Below are 13619 nucleotides of genomic sequence, written 5' to 3'. Positions count from 1 at the left end.
ATAGACCAATTAACTTTCTTTTCATTGTTATGTTGCAGTGATGATTAATCCACTAAACAGTAGGAGAAACATAAATATTCCATGAATATTAACAAGATAGGCAATTAACACATTTACCCTTTTTCTACTAAGGGGTATATTCCAATCCATTACAAAAATATATAAAATTATTTATCTATGGAATGGAAAATGTGGTGAATTTTATTAAGTCATAAGGTCTCCCCCCCATAGAATTACAATAACCCTAAATGTCCATGAAATCTTCATGTAAATTTGGACTTTCCATGGAAACATAGGTGATACAACTTCTTCCTAGGGTCAAAGTTGTCCCAGTAACAGTAGGTTGTTAAACTGACATTCTTTATATATTCACCTTATAGGGGTATAATTATCTAATGTTATTAGAATTGTTCAGGGCGGTTTTATTAAAGTGAGCACAATACAACACTTTTTTTTTTTCCAAAGTTAATGTCTAATATTCCTAGCCCACTATCAGGAAGTAATAAGTTGTTTAATCTGTTTCTAATAAAAACACTGAAACCAAATGTATTCTTTCATGATTCAGATAGGGCATAAAATTGTAAGCAACTTTCTAATTTACTTCTATTATCAATTTTTCTTTGTTCTCTTGCTATCTTTATTTTAAAAGCAAGAATGTAAATCTTAACAGCCAGCCCATTTTAGATTCAGCACCATGGATAGCGCTTGCTTATTGGAGGCTTAAATTTATTCACCAATAAGCAAGCATAACCCAGGTTCTCAACTAAAAATGGGCCGGCTCCTATGCATCATATCCCTGCTTTTTAAATAAAGATAGCAAGAGAATGAAGAATAATTGATAATAGGAGTAAATTAGAAAGTTGCTTAAAATGTCATGCTCTATCTGAATCATGAAAGAAAAAATTTGGGTTTAGTGTCCCTTTAACTGGTTTTCAGAAACAAATTTTGCCCAGTTGCTATGTGTCTATGAGTGAGCATGTGTAGGAGAGATTAATACCTTCCCTGTATCTGGTTAGGTGAATTATCCCGACTTCTGGAGGAAAAAGAATCCCTTGTTAACCAGCTAAGTCGAGGCAAAGCGTCCTTCACACAGACCATTGAGGAGCTAAAAAGGCAGCTAGAAGAGGAGACTAAGGTGAGCAGGAATTTATTCCTAGGACAATGCAGCGGCAAAGTGGCTCAACAGCATTAAATGAAAGATGAAGGCTTTCCTCATAAAAGTGCATAAAGAACATTAAGTTGGAAGGGAAAAAAACAAGCACTTTTCTTGGAGAAATGCAATTTCAGGTTTTGAACATTGTAATTCAGAGATAGTCTTTTTAGATATTATCCCTCACGTCTACTGAACGGTTGGTTGTTTTTATTTCCGTTTTTTTTGTAGTCGAAAAATGCATTAGCACATGCTCTGCAAGCTTCTCGCCATGACTGTGACCTTATGCGGGAGCAGTATGAAGAAGAACAGGAAGCTAAAGCAGAACTACAGAGGTCGCTCTCTAAAGCAAATGCAGAGGTGGCTCAGTGGAGGAATAAATATGAAACAGATGCCATTCAAAGGACCGAAGAACTTGAAGATGCCAAGTATGTTGAACTTGCTCAATACCTCTATTGTATTGTAACTCAGTGCAGAAAATGACAGAAATAGTTACTTTTTAGACTCAAACATCTGAGCATGGCAAGAGATTCAAAATTGTTCCCCTGGCAAAAGTTAATTTCTGCCACATAATGCTTTTTTTTTCATTTATTGGAGGACACAGATGCACCGATATGTATGTGCCATGAAGAGACCAAATGTATATTGCAGGAATTAACACATTTAGAAACAGATTTAATGCAAACGTTATTTATATATAATTTTTATTTTATTTATTTTAATAATCATTCTTGAGATGTTCTTGTGTTTGAGTGATATGTTGTGTTCTCAGAAATATTTATTTTTTTAATTAGAGGTGATCTAAGACAGACTTTTACTTGTACTGGGTAGTCACATTTTTCGGATGATGAAAGTTACAATGAGGAATGGTCTGAAGGTACAAATACTTTGCCTAATGTCATTCATCTCTGTTTCAGGAAAAAGCTGGCAGCAAGACTCCAGGAAGCAGAGGAAGCAGTTGAAGCTGCTAATGCCAAGTGTTCCTCTCTGGAGAAAACAAAGCACCGTCTTCAGACAGAGATTGAGGACTTGGTCATAGACCTGGAAAGAGCCAACTCTGCAGCTGCTGCACTAGACAAGAAGCAGAGGAACTTTGATAGGATTCTAGCAGAGTGGAAGCAGAAGTATGAGGAGACACAAGCCGAACTAGAATCCTCACAAAAAGAATCTCGCAGCTTGAGCACAGAGCTCTTCAAGCTGAAAAATGCATATGAGGAATCTCTGGACAATCTGGAGACCATGAAACGGGAGAACAAGAACCTGCAAGGTACATAGAAAAAGCAGGTGTCAAATTACAGGAACAATGAGAGGAAGAATAAAATGTAGGTGACCTATATTTGCTAAGCCAGGAGTAAGAAAGAGGAAGAGAATATCAACATTTTTGGACTCCATGTAATAGAGATAATGTGTCACTTTAAGTTTAATACGCAGATGTAAAAATGTCTAAATTAGTGACTCACAAGTCAAATTAATGCAACTGGTCAATATCTAAAACTGATAATGTACACACATAAAAAACTGTTACTACCCTAACAATTTATCCCTAATATATTATCACAAACCACCAATTTCTAAAATAAATCTAGTTTTAATTTTACATTTCAAACTAGTTTGATATTTTCATTTAAATAATTAACAGAATTCTTTATGGACTGTAATCCCCCCATTTCAGTAATTCATATTTTTATTTAAGTGCTGATAATAGTTTACCATAAGACCATCAATGGCAGTGATTTCCAACCTTTAAAGAGACAGACAATTCCAGGTTTTATTCTATTTTTCCTCAGCCTCAACTGCACTGAAACCAGAGATATGCAGAACAGACAAGTGGAACAAACATCAAATGCTCAAATATTTTCGTTCCACATAAAAAACTATTGAATGGGAGTTTTAAAAGTTGTCTAGGCAGACACCAATGTAGCTATCATTTTTAGCTTTTTTTGTTTCAGACAATATACTGTATGTTATTAAACGCTTGAAAGAGCCCAAACGTGTATAAACCATAGCTAAAAACAAACAATAGTACCTACCCACAGTCTAACGCTAGTATTTCACTTAGAACACATGAATGTGCCTTACGCAGGTATCTGTTGTTGAAAATATGTACATATCCTACACTACTGGAATCTAGCTGGTGATTGGTGCCTGCACACATTTGTCGTACATGATTGGCTCACTAGATGTATTCAGCTAGCTCCCAGTAGTGCATTTATGCTCCTTCAGTGAAGTATAACTAGAGAATGAAGCAAATGTGATAATAAATTAGAAAGTTGTTTAAAATTGTATCGGAATCATAAAAGAAAAATTTGGGGCTTCATGTCCTTTTTAACGAGACAGAAAAAAAACCTATTTGTCAAGTTGTCTCGTGTGACTTTCTAGCACAATTACACTTTTATATTTATTTCAGTTTTGTCCCTTACATGGTTATCTCTGTTTATCGCTTTCTCTCATCTTTCAGAGGAGATAGCGGATCTGACAGATCAGATCAGTGCGAGTGGGAAAATGATTCATGAGCTGGAAAAGGTGAAAAAATCTCTAGAGAGCGAGAAGAGCGACATCCAGGCAGCTCTGGAGGAGGCAGAGGTAAATGTTATATTAAATACAGGCCGGGGATAGCTGTAGATTAATGTGCATCTGTCTATGTGCCAGTGTGTATATACAGTGTATATATATATATTAAGCAGCTGGTTTTCAAACCTGTCGTAAGGCCTCCCTAACAGACCAGATTTTGAGGATGTCTGAACTGGAGAACAGGTGAAATAATCAGCTGGCTATTTTACCTGTACTGTGTGTGTATATAGTGTACCAGTCACAATGCTTTGTCTGTATATGAGTTTGTCTGATCTGTGTAGAATATTTAGATTGTGTGTGTATATGTGTAAATCAGTACACTCTGTGCAACTCATTCATCTTCTGCAGTGTATATGAATGAATCTGCTGTATAGGTGTAAGTGTTCTGTGTGTGTATCAATATTGTTTGTATATAGCTGTATCTTCTCTTTTTGCATACGTTTGTGCATTTAAACTAACCTACAGTATTTATTTCTTAGCTTTCTGTGATGGTAGCCTTCTGTTATATATATTATCTATGTTGCTTTTACTATAATCTCTGTGCGTATTCAAACAAATCTACTCTGTACAAGCAGGGGTTAACAAGTTCTCTGCTTATATTTGTGTGCGTCTCAACACAGAACACTCTTCAGTCACGTGTTCCTTATTATTTAGGGGGCCCTGGAACATGAGGAGAGTAAGACCTTACGAATCCAACTGGAGCTCTCGCAGATTAAAGCTGATGTGGACCGAAAAATAGCAGAGAAAGATGAGGAGATTGAAAATTTGAGGTGGGTGATGCTTACTGCACTAGGAACTCTTATAACACATAGATCATGTTTATTTTTAAATATTTAGTGCACTTCATCCTACAGCAGAATTAATTAGTTAAAAAACTAAAAATTTACTGAGAAACTGTCATCCAATAACAAGGTTTAGTTTTATATAAACTCCTGTGATTTTTCAATACACCAACATTCAGAGATATAATTGAGCTCCTGCACTGATCTAAACAATCACTGCATAACAGGTAGAAGGGTTATAACAAGATGTAAAATATTGTATGCACACCAGACTTACATCTACACTTGGGAGCGTTAGAAAGCACAGTTTGCTGAGACTAATTATGTATAAAATATATTTCACAGTATAGGAACATCCATTTGAAGAAACACAAAAAAAAAAACAAGTTATTACATTTTAAATTCTTTTTACAGTGCAATATTTTGGTCTCTCATGATTCAGATAGAGTTTTAATTAAAAAAAAAAAATTCTCTTAGCAGAATTTCTTAGTTCTTTTTGTAACTTTTGTTGAAAGGTAGGTAGGTTCAGGAGTCTGCACCTGTCTGGTGCATGATATGGCAGCAGTTTTGCTAGAATTTTGTTAACAATGCTGCATATTTGCAAAAGTACTAGATGGAAATAGTGCAATACTGCATATTGTTATGCTCCTCAACAAATAATGCCCTGAGAACAAAACATAACTGATAATATAATTCAGTTGGAAACACTTTTTTATAATTGTGTGCTCTATCTGAATAATGAAAGAGAAACATTTTTTTGTTTGTTTAATCTCTTTAACAGTTTTGCCACTCGCTAAATAATAAAAAATAATTTTAACTTCTATTAGCGCCTATTCTTTGCGTGGTAATGTAAATTATACTTGATTCATGTAGACGTAACCACCAGAGAGCTGTGGAATCAATGCAAGCAAGTCTAGATGCAGAGGCGAAGGCTAGGAACGAAGCCATCAGACTCAAGAAGAAGATGGAGGGTGATCTAAATGAGATGGAAATCCAGCTGAACCACGCCAACCGGCAAGCCGCCGAGTCACAGAAAATGGTCCGCCATCTGCAATCCCAGATCAAGGTTGGAGATTTATCTCACTATAGCACTTGCTCTAGCATTTTGTGGTGAAGTACAAAATGGTATGTGGGTCTATAATTGGTGGACTAGTCAGACCGCTCGTCTTTTAAGCTTCCTCTAAACATTTAGCCCTTAGTGCGGCTGCCAAGTCTTACAAAAACAAACAATGAATGGGATTTACATGTATTTCACATAAGGTCACTTATTTTTTAGGTTATTTAAAATAGTCAGCTACATTTTAATGATATCACATCCACCAATATGGATTTGCTCCTATAGGGACTGTTCCAGTAACCAATGGTTTATTGCATGAGCTTGCAGTAAATGTTATGTCTCACTCTTGTTGTGTTCCAGGATCTGCAGATTGAGTTGGACGATACACTTAGGCACAACGATGATCTGAAAGAACAGGCAGCAGCACTGGAGAGGCGCAACAACTTGCTCCTGGCAGAAGTAGAGGAGCTTCGGGCAGCACTGGAACAAGCGGAGAGAGGAAGGAAGCTGGCTGAGCAGGAGTTGCTGGAGGCCACAGAGAGAGTTAACCTCCTACATTCACAGGTCTGGTGGGAAAATGCTACTTACTACACAGCAACAGCTAGAACTCATACTCTGTATTAATTGTAATATAAATAACAGGGGCTGTCTGACCATGTCACTTAGTTTATAAATAAGGGTGATGGCATCATACATGGACATACTGATGATGTAGCAATGGAAAGCCTTAAACCTTTACTTATTTAAAGGGACATTAAACACACAAAAATTATTCACATAGAACATACAATTTTAAACAACTTTCAATTATACTTCTATTATCAAATTTTCTGTTTTTTGATATCCTTTGTTGAAAAGCAGGGATGTAAGCTCAGGAGTGTGCACGTGTCTGCAGAACTATATGGCAGCAGTTTTGCAACAATGTTATACATCAGCAAGAGCACTAGATGGCAGCACTATTTCCAGTCACGTAGTACTCCAGACATGTGCACGCTACCTAGCGATATATCTCTTCAACAAATAACAAGAGAAGGAAGCAAATTTGATAATACAAATAAATCGGAACCTTTTTTAAAATTATATTCTCTATGTGAATGATGAAAGAAAAATGTTGGGTTTCATGTCTCTGTGCAGGTTACAAGTAAATAATCCTGTTTTTCTGTTTTCAGAACACTGGTCTTATTAACCAGAAAAAGAAACTTGATGCAGATATTTCTCAGCTGACCACAGAAGTGGAAGAAGCAGTCCAGGAATGTCGCAACGCAGAGGAGAAAGCCAAGAAAGCCATCACTGATGTATGGACTTTGGGTTTTAGACCTCTTGGGCTTACATTTATTTTTTTAAGAAAAACCCAGAACCAAAAAAAGAATCAATAGCTGATAATAACATCATAAAATACAGCAACCTTTATCATTTGCTTGCAATTCTGTGGAATGAAATATTAGTTTTGAGACGGGACCCTGAGAAAGGATAACCTTAGGGGACATGATGGGACTGATGTGGAAAACTAAGCAAATTCCATAAGAGGGGTCCTGAAACCAGTAATGTGTTGAATTCTGGTGATAGCATTTCCAGGGCATCTACTGCTGGTGCCCTTCTGTGGAATGCTGCTGGTTAACTTAATTCCTATAGTTACACCCAATTTAAGCAGTTTATGTACAAAAGTGAAGGTTTGGGTCATTGTAAGATATTACTGATTGTTTTAATGATTTTAGTGTGATTTCTATGACAGGCAGCGATGATGGCTGAAGAGCTGAAGAAGGAGCAGGATACCAGCGCTCATCTTGAGAGGATGAAGAAGAACATGGAACAGACCATCAAGGACCTGCAGATGCGCCTTGATGAAGCTGAGCAAATTGCCCTAAAAGGAGGAAAGAAGCAGATTCAGAAACTGGAAGCCAAGGTTTACTTCCAATTGTTTTATATAAAAATTTGCCTGTTAAAATCCAGGAAATTGCTCATTAGGCTTTTACACATTTTACCAATTCTGTTCACATTTGCACTTATGTTGTATGCAGCAGAAAAATGTAATTGAAAGATCTCCTCATTTTTAATTGGCCAATATTCCTTATTTTTTGGAAAGCACAACTGGATAACTAAATGTAGTGATAATTGCACATTGCAAGATCTCTAATGTCTCCATCCTTAACTGCTCACTTGTACATACAGTATATTCTGTCCCACCAGTTTGCCAATTTTATTTGTGTCACTGCTATAGGTGCGAGAGCTGGAAGGAGAACTTGAGATTGAGCAGAAGAAGAATGCAGAAACTCAGAAGGGCATCCGGAAGTATGAGAGGAGAATAAAAGAGCTCACTTACCAGGTAAAATCTAAATATGCTGATTCAGCATAAGTTTACACATATATACATATATATATATATATATATATATATATATATATATATATATATATATATATATATATATTTAGTTATTGTGGTGGTATAATCACCAAGTTCAAGTCATAAAAGGGACAGTAAACGTAAAAATTAAATTCTCATGATTAAAAGAATGTCATTTTAAAGAACCTTCCAATTTACTACTCTTATTAAATTTGCTTTGTTAAAATGGTATCGTTTGTTGAAGAGTAGGCTCAGGGGTAGCTATGCACTACTAGGAGCCAGCTGAACACATCTGGTAAGCCAAATGTGTGCAGCCACCAATCACCAGCTAGTTCCCAACAATGCAAAGCTGCTCTTAAGCCTATCTAGGTATGTCCTTCAAGGATACCAATAGAATTAATTTAATGGAAATTTGGTTAAAATTGTATGCTCTATCTGAATCATGGATGTTTCATTTTGACTTTACAGTCATTTTAACAGAGGAAAGAGAAGCAGACACTTCAGCATTACTTGGCTATAATTTTGTATCTGAGCCATCTACCCCTCTTCCTGGTTTGTGAAATGTATGCCTTAAATAAAAACTAGTAGGAAATATTAAGATGGCCTTTGTACTATATTTCTGTCCAATTTACATCTATTTTGAGGTAGATATAGGACATTCTTTTACCAAATTCACTTTGGTTTCAAAATTAAAGTTAAGGGGACAATGCAAAAGACATCTATTTAAAGAGCTCTAGAATTTACTTAATAAAGCAGAGGTGGTTTCTCTTAGGTAGTTCTTGTGGCCTGAAAATATGAAGGAATAGGTAGAAACTCCAGGGGATACTGAAGCATAGGGGTGTAGTGGTCACACTTACAATTTATAGGGTTGTTGACATGGTCTTTTAAAATAAATATAGCAATGAGGACTGTGTCATAGAGATAATAGTAGTTTTGATTTTGATGGTCCAGAAGCAACAGCTGAACTTTAGTTGTGACTCTGCAGAGGCGGGATTATGCTGCGTAGTGTGAATCTGACATTAATGGTTGTTGCTACACTAAAGCTTTTAATTCAGACTGACTTGCTTTTGAACACTCGTAAGGTGCACATTGTAGCAACAGGGTTGTCACTGTACGGTGACACTATTACTAAAAGTCATTGCTTCACACAACTATTTGCTACACAGTGATATCTCTTAATATTGCAGAAGCTACCCATAATTCTGCAAGGAGAGACGATAAACTAATTTAAGAGAGTAAAATATATAATAATCACAACATTGTCTCGTAGTTGCTCACACTAAATCAACAATGTGTTTCTTACAGACTGAAGAAGACAGGAAGAATCTGGCCCGCATGCAGGATTTGATTGACAAGCTACAGATGAAAGTCAAGAGCTATAAGAGACAATCTGAGGAAGCAGTAAGTGATAAATACTTTACGCTTGTGCACATATTCTCTAATACTAATACAGTTATGCACATTTGTCTATTTATACATTCAAAATTTATGCAAGCAATGAGATTTTATTGCATCATTCATACTCGAAACAATGATCCCTCTCTGAATTGCAGGAAACTCAAGCCAACTCAAACATGGTGAAGTATAGGAAGGTTCAGCATGAGCTGGAAGATGCAGAAGAAAGAGCAGACGTAGCAGAGGGACAAGTCAATAAGCTACGTGCTCGCACCCGAGAAGCTGCTACTTCAAAGGTAAGATCATCCGCACATGCCAACTCTCTTTTCCACCATCATATAGAGAATCGAACTACAAAGGTGCTAGGACCCAGTGTGACTATACAACATAATGTTCCTAGTTCCATCTTGTATTCAGGCATGTATCAGTCTGTATGTATTAATACTTGTGCGGGGTTGTTTAGAGGTCCTTGCAACAATCTTTTTTTTAAATTGAGGTTATACATAGGATCATACAAGATCATAAACAATATTATGTACATGTGTTTCTTAAAAAAAATCTTGTCGGAAATATGAAACAAAGCCATATCAGATATCATTCTCATGTAAATTAAACAGAAAAACCGAATTTCTTCTCCCTGATATATAACATAGAATATTCCCTGTAAAAAACTTAGATTAAAAACATAGTACAAGAATTGCCCTTAAAAGAAGTATAAGGAGATTGGCAGGGAGAAAAAAATAAATACAAAAGGCCACTTATGGACCTAGTAGTATATCATCAGATACGTAGCCTCCCATTATCTTGCATAGGCCAATCTTTGGTCCTATCCTATAAATTGTATTACAGCAATAGGGAGGCAAGAATTCATGAAACTTGAAGAACAGTGTTGAAAAAGAGCTGTAGAATGTCAACAGTGAAAAGCAGATAAACAATTTTAACAACAGTAATGATTAAAGGGCCACTAAACCCCAAATCTTTCTTTCATGATTCTGATAGAGAATACAAATTTAAACAACATTACAATTTACTTCTATTATTTATTTTGGTCCATTTTTTTAGATATCCTTAGTTGAAGAAAAAGCAATGCACATGAGTGAGCCAATCACACAAGGCTTCTATGTGCAGCAACCAATCAGCAGCTACTGAGCATATCTAGATATGCTTTTCAGCAAAGAATATCAAGAGAATAAAACAAATGAGATAATAGAAGTAAATTAGAAAGATGTTTAAAATTGCATTCTCTTTCTAAATCATGAAATAAAAAATGTGTGTTTCATGTCCCTTTAAGCTAAGGGGCTCATTAGCTGACATATTGAAAGACTAGTAGACAGTCAACTCTAGCTTAAATAGGTGGCTAACCAAAAATAAGAATTCTAGCATAAACTATATTCATTAACGTTTTATATTGTCTGAGGTAGGACAATTATATAAATTGGCATTGAGAGTGGACCTTTCCAGCTAATTATGGTTTTTTTTATAAACTAAAAACATTAATATAAGGGCAGCACAACACAACACAGATGTATTATAATGTATATAAAATGTAAAATAAAAAGGGAGTCTTAATCTGATGACTTCTTTAATAGTTAAAGGGGACTAGATTCCTCAATGAGTAAAAGCAACTTATAGTTTTAAGCATGAAGGAAAATTCATCCAAGATATATATAATGATGCAAATTTAGTTTACTGAGAAATCAGTTGTATACATGTCACAATGCCCTGGCACTACGACACTACTTAATAGGAGAGTGCTAGTAATGGAACAGTTGATAACAAGCTAGTATGTGAGAATGTGCCCAACTTTGGAACTTACAATAGAGATCACCTACAATAAACATATGAAATATCATGGAGAGAGGTTATTGGTAGGAGATGAAGATTAGGACTCTGCAGGCTACCTCAGCAGCTAAGAAAAGCTGTTCCATAAATCCCCTCTTGAACATGTAAATGGAGGTTACATTTTTAAAAATAGGAGGAACTTATATAAACATAAAACTAAAATGTGGAATTAAAAAAAGAATATGTGTAAATATAGCACACCTAGAACTTCCAAGGTCACTAACATTGCTGCAGAGTCTTGGAAAATAAACAGTCTCTGAGCTTTCCTACTGTTAACATGTTAAAGAGGTAGTGCATTACAGCTCTAGTGAAATATGTATAAGCCCACTGAATGCTTTATGGAGGTCTTCTTATGGTGTAGTCCAAAGAATCTCAAATGCTACGAAATTAAACCACTCTAGAACAGTCGGTCTGATTCCACCTCCAGCACAGGCCGTTCAGTAAACATAGCTTCCCCCATCATATTATTGCACAGTTCTAAAACAAAGATAGGAGAAAATATTAGCACAAGATATTCAAACAATATTCCAGCCCAAAGCTATCATAACATCTAGTATCAGTCCTTGTATATAGCATACAAGATATCTTAGTGGAGATCACCGGGACTGCAATAGTACAGATGGTAACAGAAATCTCATAGGTAACCGACTGTCATGTCGTTCACAGAACCTCCTCAAAGAGGATAAGGTACATAGATAATAAATCCTCCAGCCCCATAAGTATCTGCTTTTCCATGTCTACTATGCTGTCAATTTAGTGAGCTAAAACTGTATCAGTGGCGCATCACTGCTTACCGGGGGAGGGTTTGAGAGCCTCTCTACGCAGGGCCGCCTAAGGCCTTAAAGCTCCGGATCAGATACATGTGGTAGTTCCTCATATAAAGCGGCATCAAATGTGTCATAAGCTGTAGAATCCTGATTTCTAGGATTTGAGGCTAAATGACTCCAATATTTACTGATAACTGGCCGATTATTATCAGTCTACACACAGTCACTGATATTGTGACCATTCATGGTGCTGCTCATAGACACCCCCCCGTTTTTATTTCAAATCTAACCAATAGCAATCAGCTAAAATGCAATATATTAAAGGCACATGAAAGTCAAAATTAAACTCATGGTGTATATAGCATACGCAATTGTAAGAGACTTGTCAATTTACTTCTGTTATCAAATTTTCTTTGTCCTTCATTGAAAACCATACCTAGATAGGCTCAGAAGCAGCAATCAGGGAGTTAGCTAGTGAATGGCGGCTTCATACATATGCCTCTTGTCATTGGCTCACCTGATGTGTTCAACTAGCTCCCAGAAATGCTGATTTTATTTATAAAGTAAAATCACAGTTATATGCAAGTGATAGTACAATAATAAAATGCTTTAAACACTTCATAGAAATTCATTGTTCCACTTTTATGCCCCTCCAACATCGGTTTTAGAATATTGTTACAAATCCTTCTAACAATTTATATACACACAAATAAAAACATGATTTAAGTATGTTTTTTTTTTTATTTATAGCTTTATAAATTATTTTATTTGGATTTTTTTATTCTGTAACTAGTTAAGAAAACATATTTTCATATTACCCACCCAAAAGCACTTTGGTTTTAAATATATATTTACATGTCTAATAATATTGCCTTAGAGATTTCAATGTTTAGTTACAGTTTGGAGACATGAAATTAATCTGGTTGTATTTTCCCTTTCATGACAGCATGAAGAATGAGAAGGTTGCAGAGCAGCAGATTCGGCTTCTGTGATCTTCCAGACAGCTGCAACAGCTGTTACTGTGTCTGACCTATTCCCTATTCACCCTCCACTGTCAATCCGTCCTTAAATCAAGAATAAATAAAAAGCAACTGACGTAAAACAGAGCATCTTTTGTTATCAGTGTGCAAAACATAAAAAGTTTTAACATTTCATATGCCTTATACACTAACAGTAAAGCTCTATTCCAGCTACTAAATTGTAGGTAGTAAAAAGGCGCTATATTTCTTGTTACTGGGCATCCTACTGTTGTGGCTGAGAAAATACAGCTTCTCTGAGGAATTCACCATGACAGCAAACTTGGTTAGTGTATGAATGGTTACTATGATTGATTGATTGATTGATTGATTGATTGATTGGTATCCATACCAACAAAAAACAAATGACAAAGTGTCTAGAGGCATGTTGGGAACGTGGCCGGACTTTTGGCAGACGGACATTTGGCCGACGGACATTTGGCCGACGGACATTTGGCCGACGGACATTTGGCCGAAACACAAGTGGCTGTCAGATAACAGTCCGGCCACGAGATAGATAGATAGATTTGATAGATAGATACATAGATTAGATAGATACATAGATGCGATAGATAGATTTGATAGATAGATAATTTCCCAGACAGAGAATTACAAGATGTGCGGGCTGTGACCCATGGTAAGGTTCCCAGAGGCAGTTGCGGCGCCCGAGGCTCTGATTAGAACAGAGCACTCTG

General features: G+C 36.1%; 1 protein-coding gene across 2 annotated transcripts in view; it reads left to right on the top strand.

Annotated features, from left to right (window-relative positions):
• MYH7B (myosin heavy chain 7B) overlaps positions 1 to 13010 on the top strand; it is a 66556-nt gene extending 53546 nt beyond the window's left edge. For both annotated transcript variants that reach the window (XM_053696909.1, XM_053696952.1), the window contains 13 exons: positions 1017 to 1135; positions 1382 to 1578; positions 2068 to 2417; positions 3609 to 3733; positions 4376 to 4491; positions 5377 to 5569; positions 5921 to 6124; positions 6730 to 6855; positions 7293 to 7463; positions 7779 to 7883; positions 9210 to 9305; positions 9458 to 9595; positions 12855 to 13010. In XM_053696909.1, the coding sequence (XP_053552884.1) occupies positions 1017 to 1135; positions 1382 to 1578; positions 2068 to 2417; positions 3609 to 3733; positions 4376 to 4491; positions 5377 to 5569; positions 5921 to 6124; positions 6730 to 6855; positions 7293 to 7463; positions 7779 to 7883; positions 9210 to 9305; positions 9458 to 9595; positions 12855 to 12866 (1952 nt within the window). In that variant the 3' untranslated portion in view covers positions 12867 to 13010. The remainder of the gene's footprint in view (positions 1 to 1016; positions 1136 to 1381; positions 1579 to 2067; positions 2418 to 3608; positions 3734 to 4375; positions 4492 to 5376; positions 5570 to 5920; positions 6125 to 6729; positions 6856 to 7292; positions 7464 to 7778; positions 7884 to 9209; positions 9306 to 9457; positions 9596 to 12854) is intronic.
• Positions 13011 to 13619: the final 609 nt, after the last annotated feature.

This window comes from Bombina bombina, chromosome 1 (genome assembly GCF_027579735.1).
Source record: "Bombina bombina isolate aBomBom1 chromosome 1, aBomBom1.pri, whole genome shotgun sequence".
NCBI classification, from domain to species: domain Eukaryota; kingdom Metazoa; phylum Chordata; class Amphibia; order Anura; family Bombinatoridae; genus Bombina; species Bombina bombina.
Note: the sequence above shows the minus strand (reverse complement) of the source record. Positions and strands in the feature narration are given on the sequence as shown.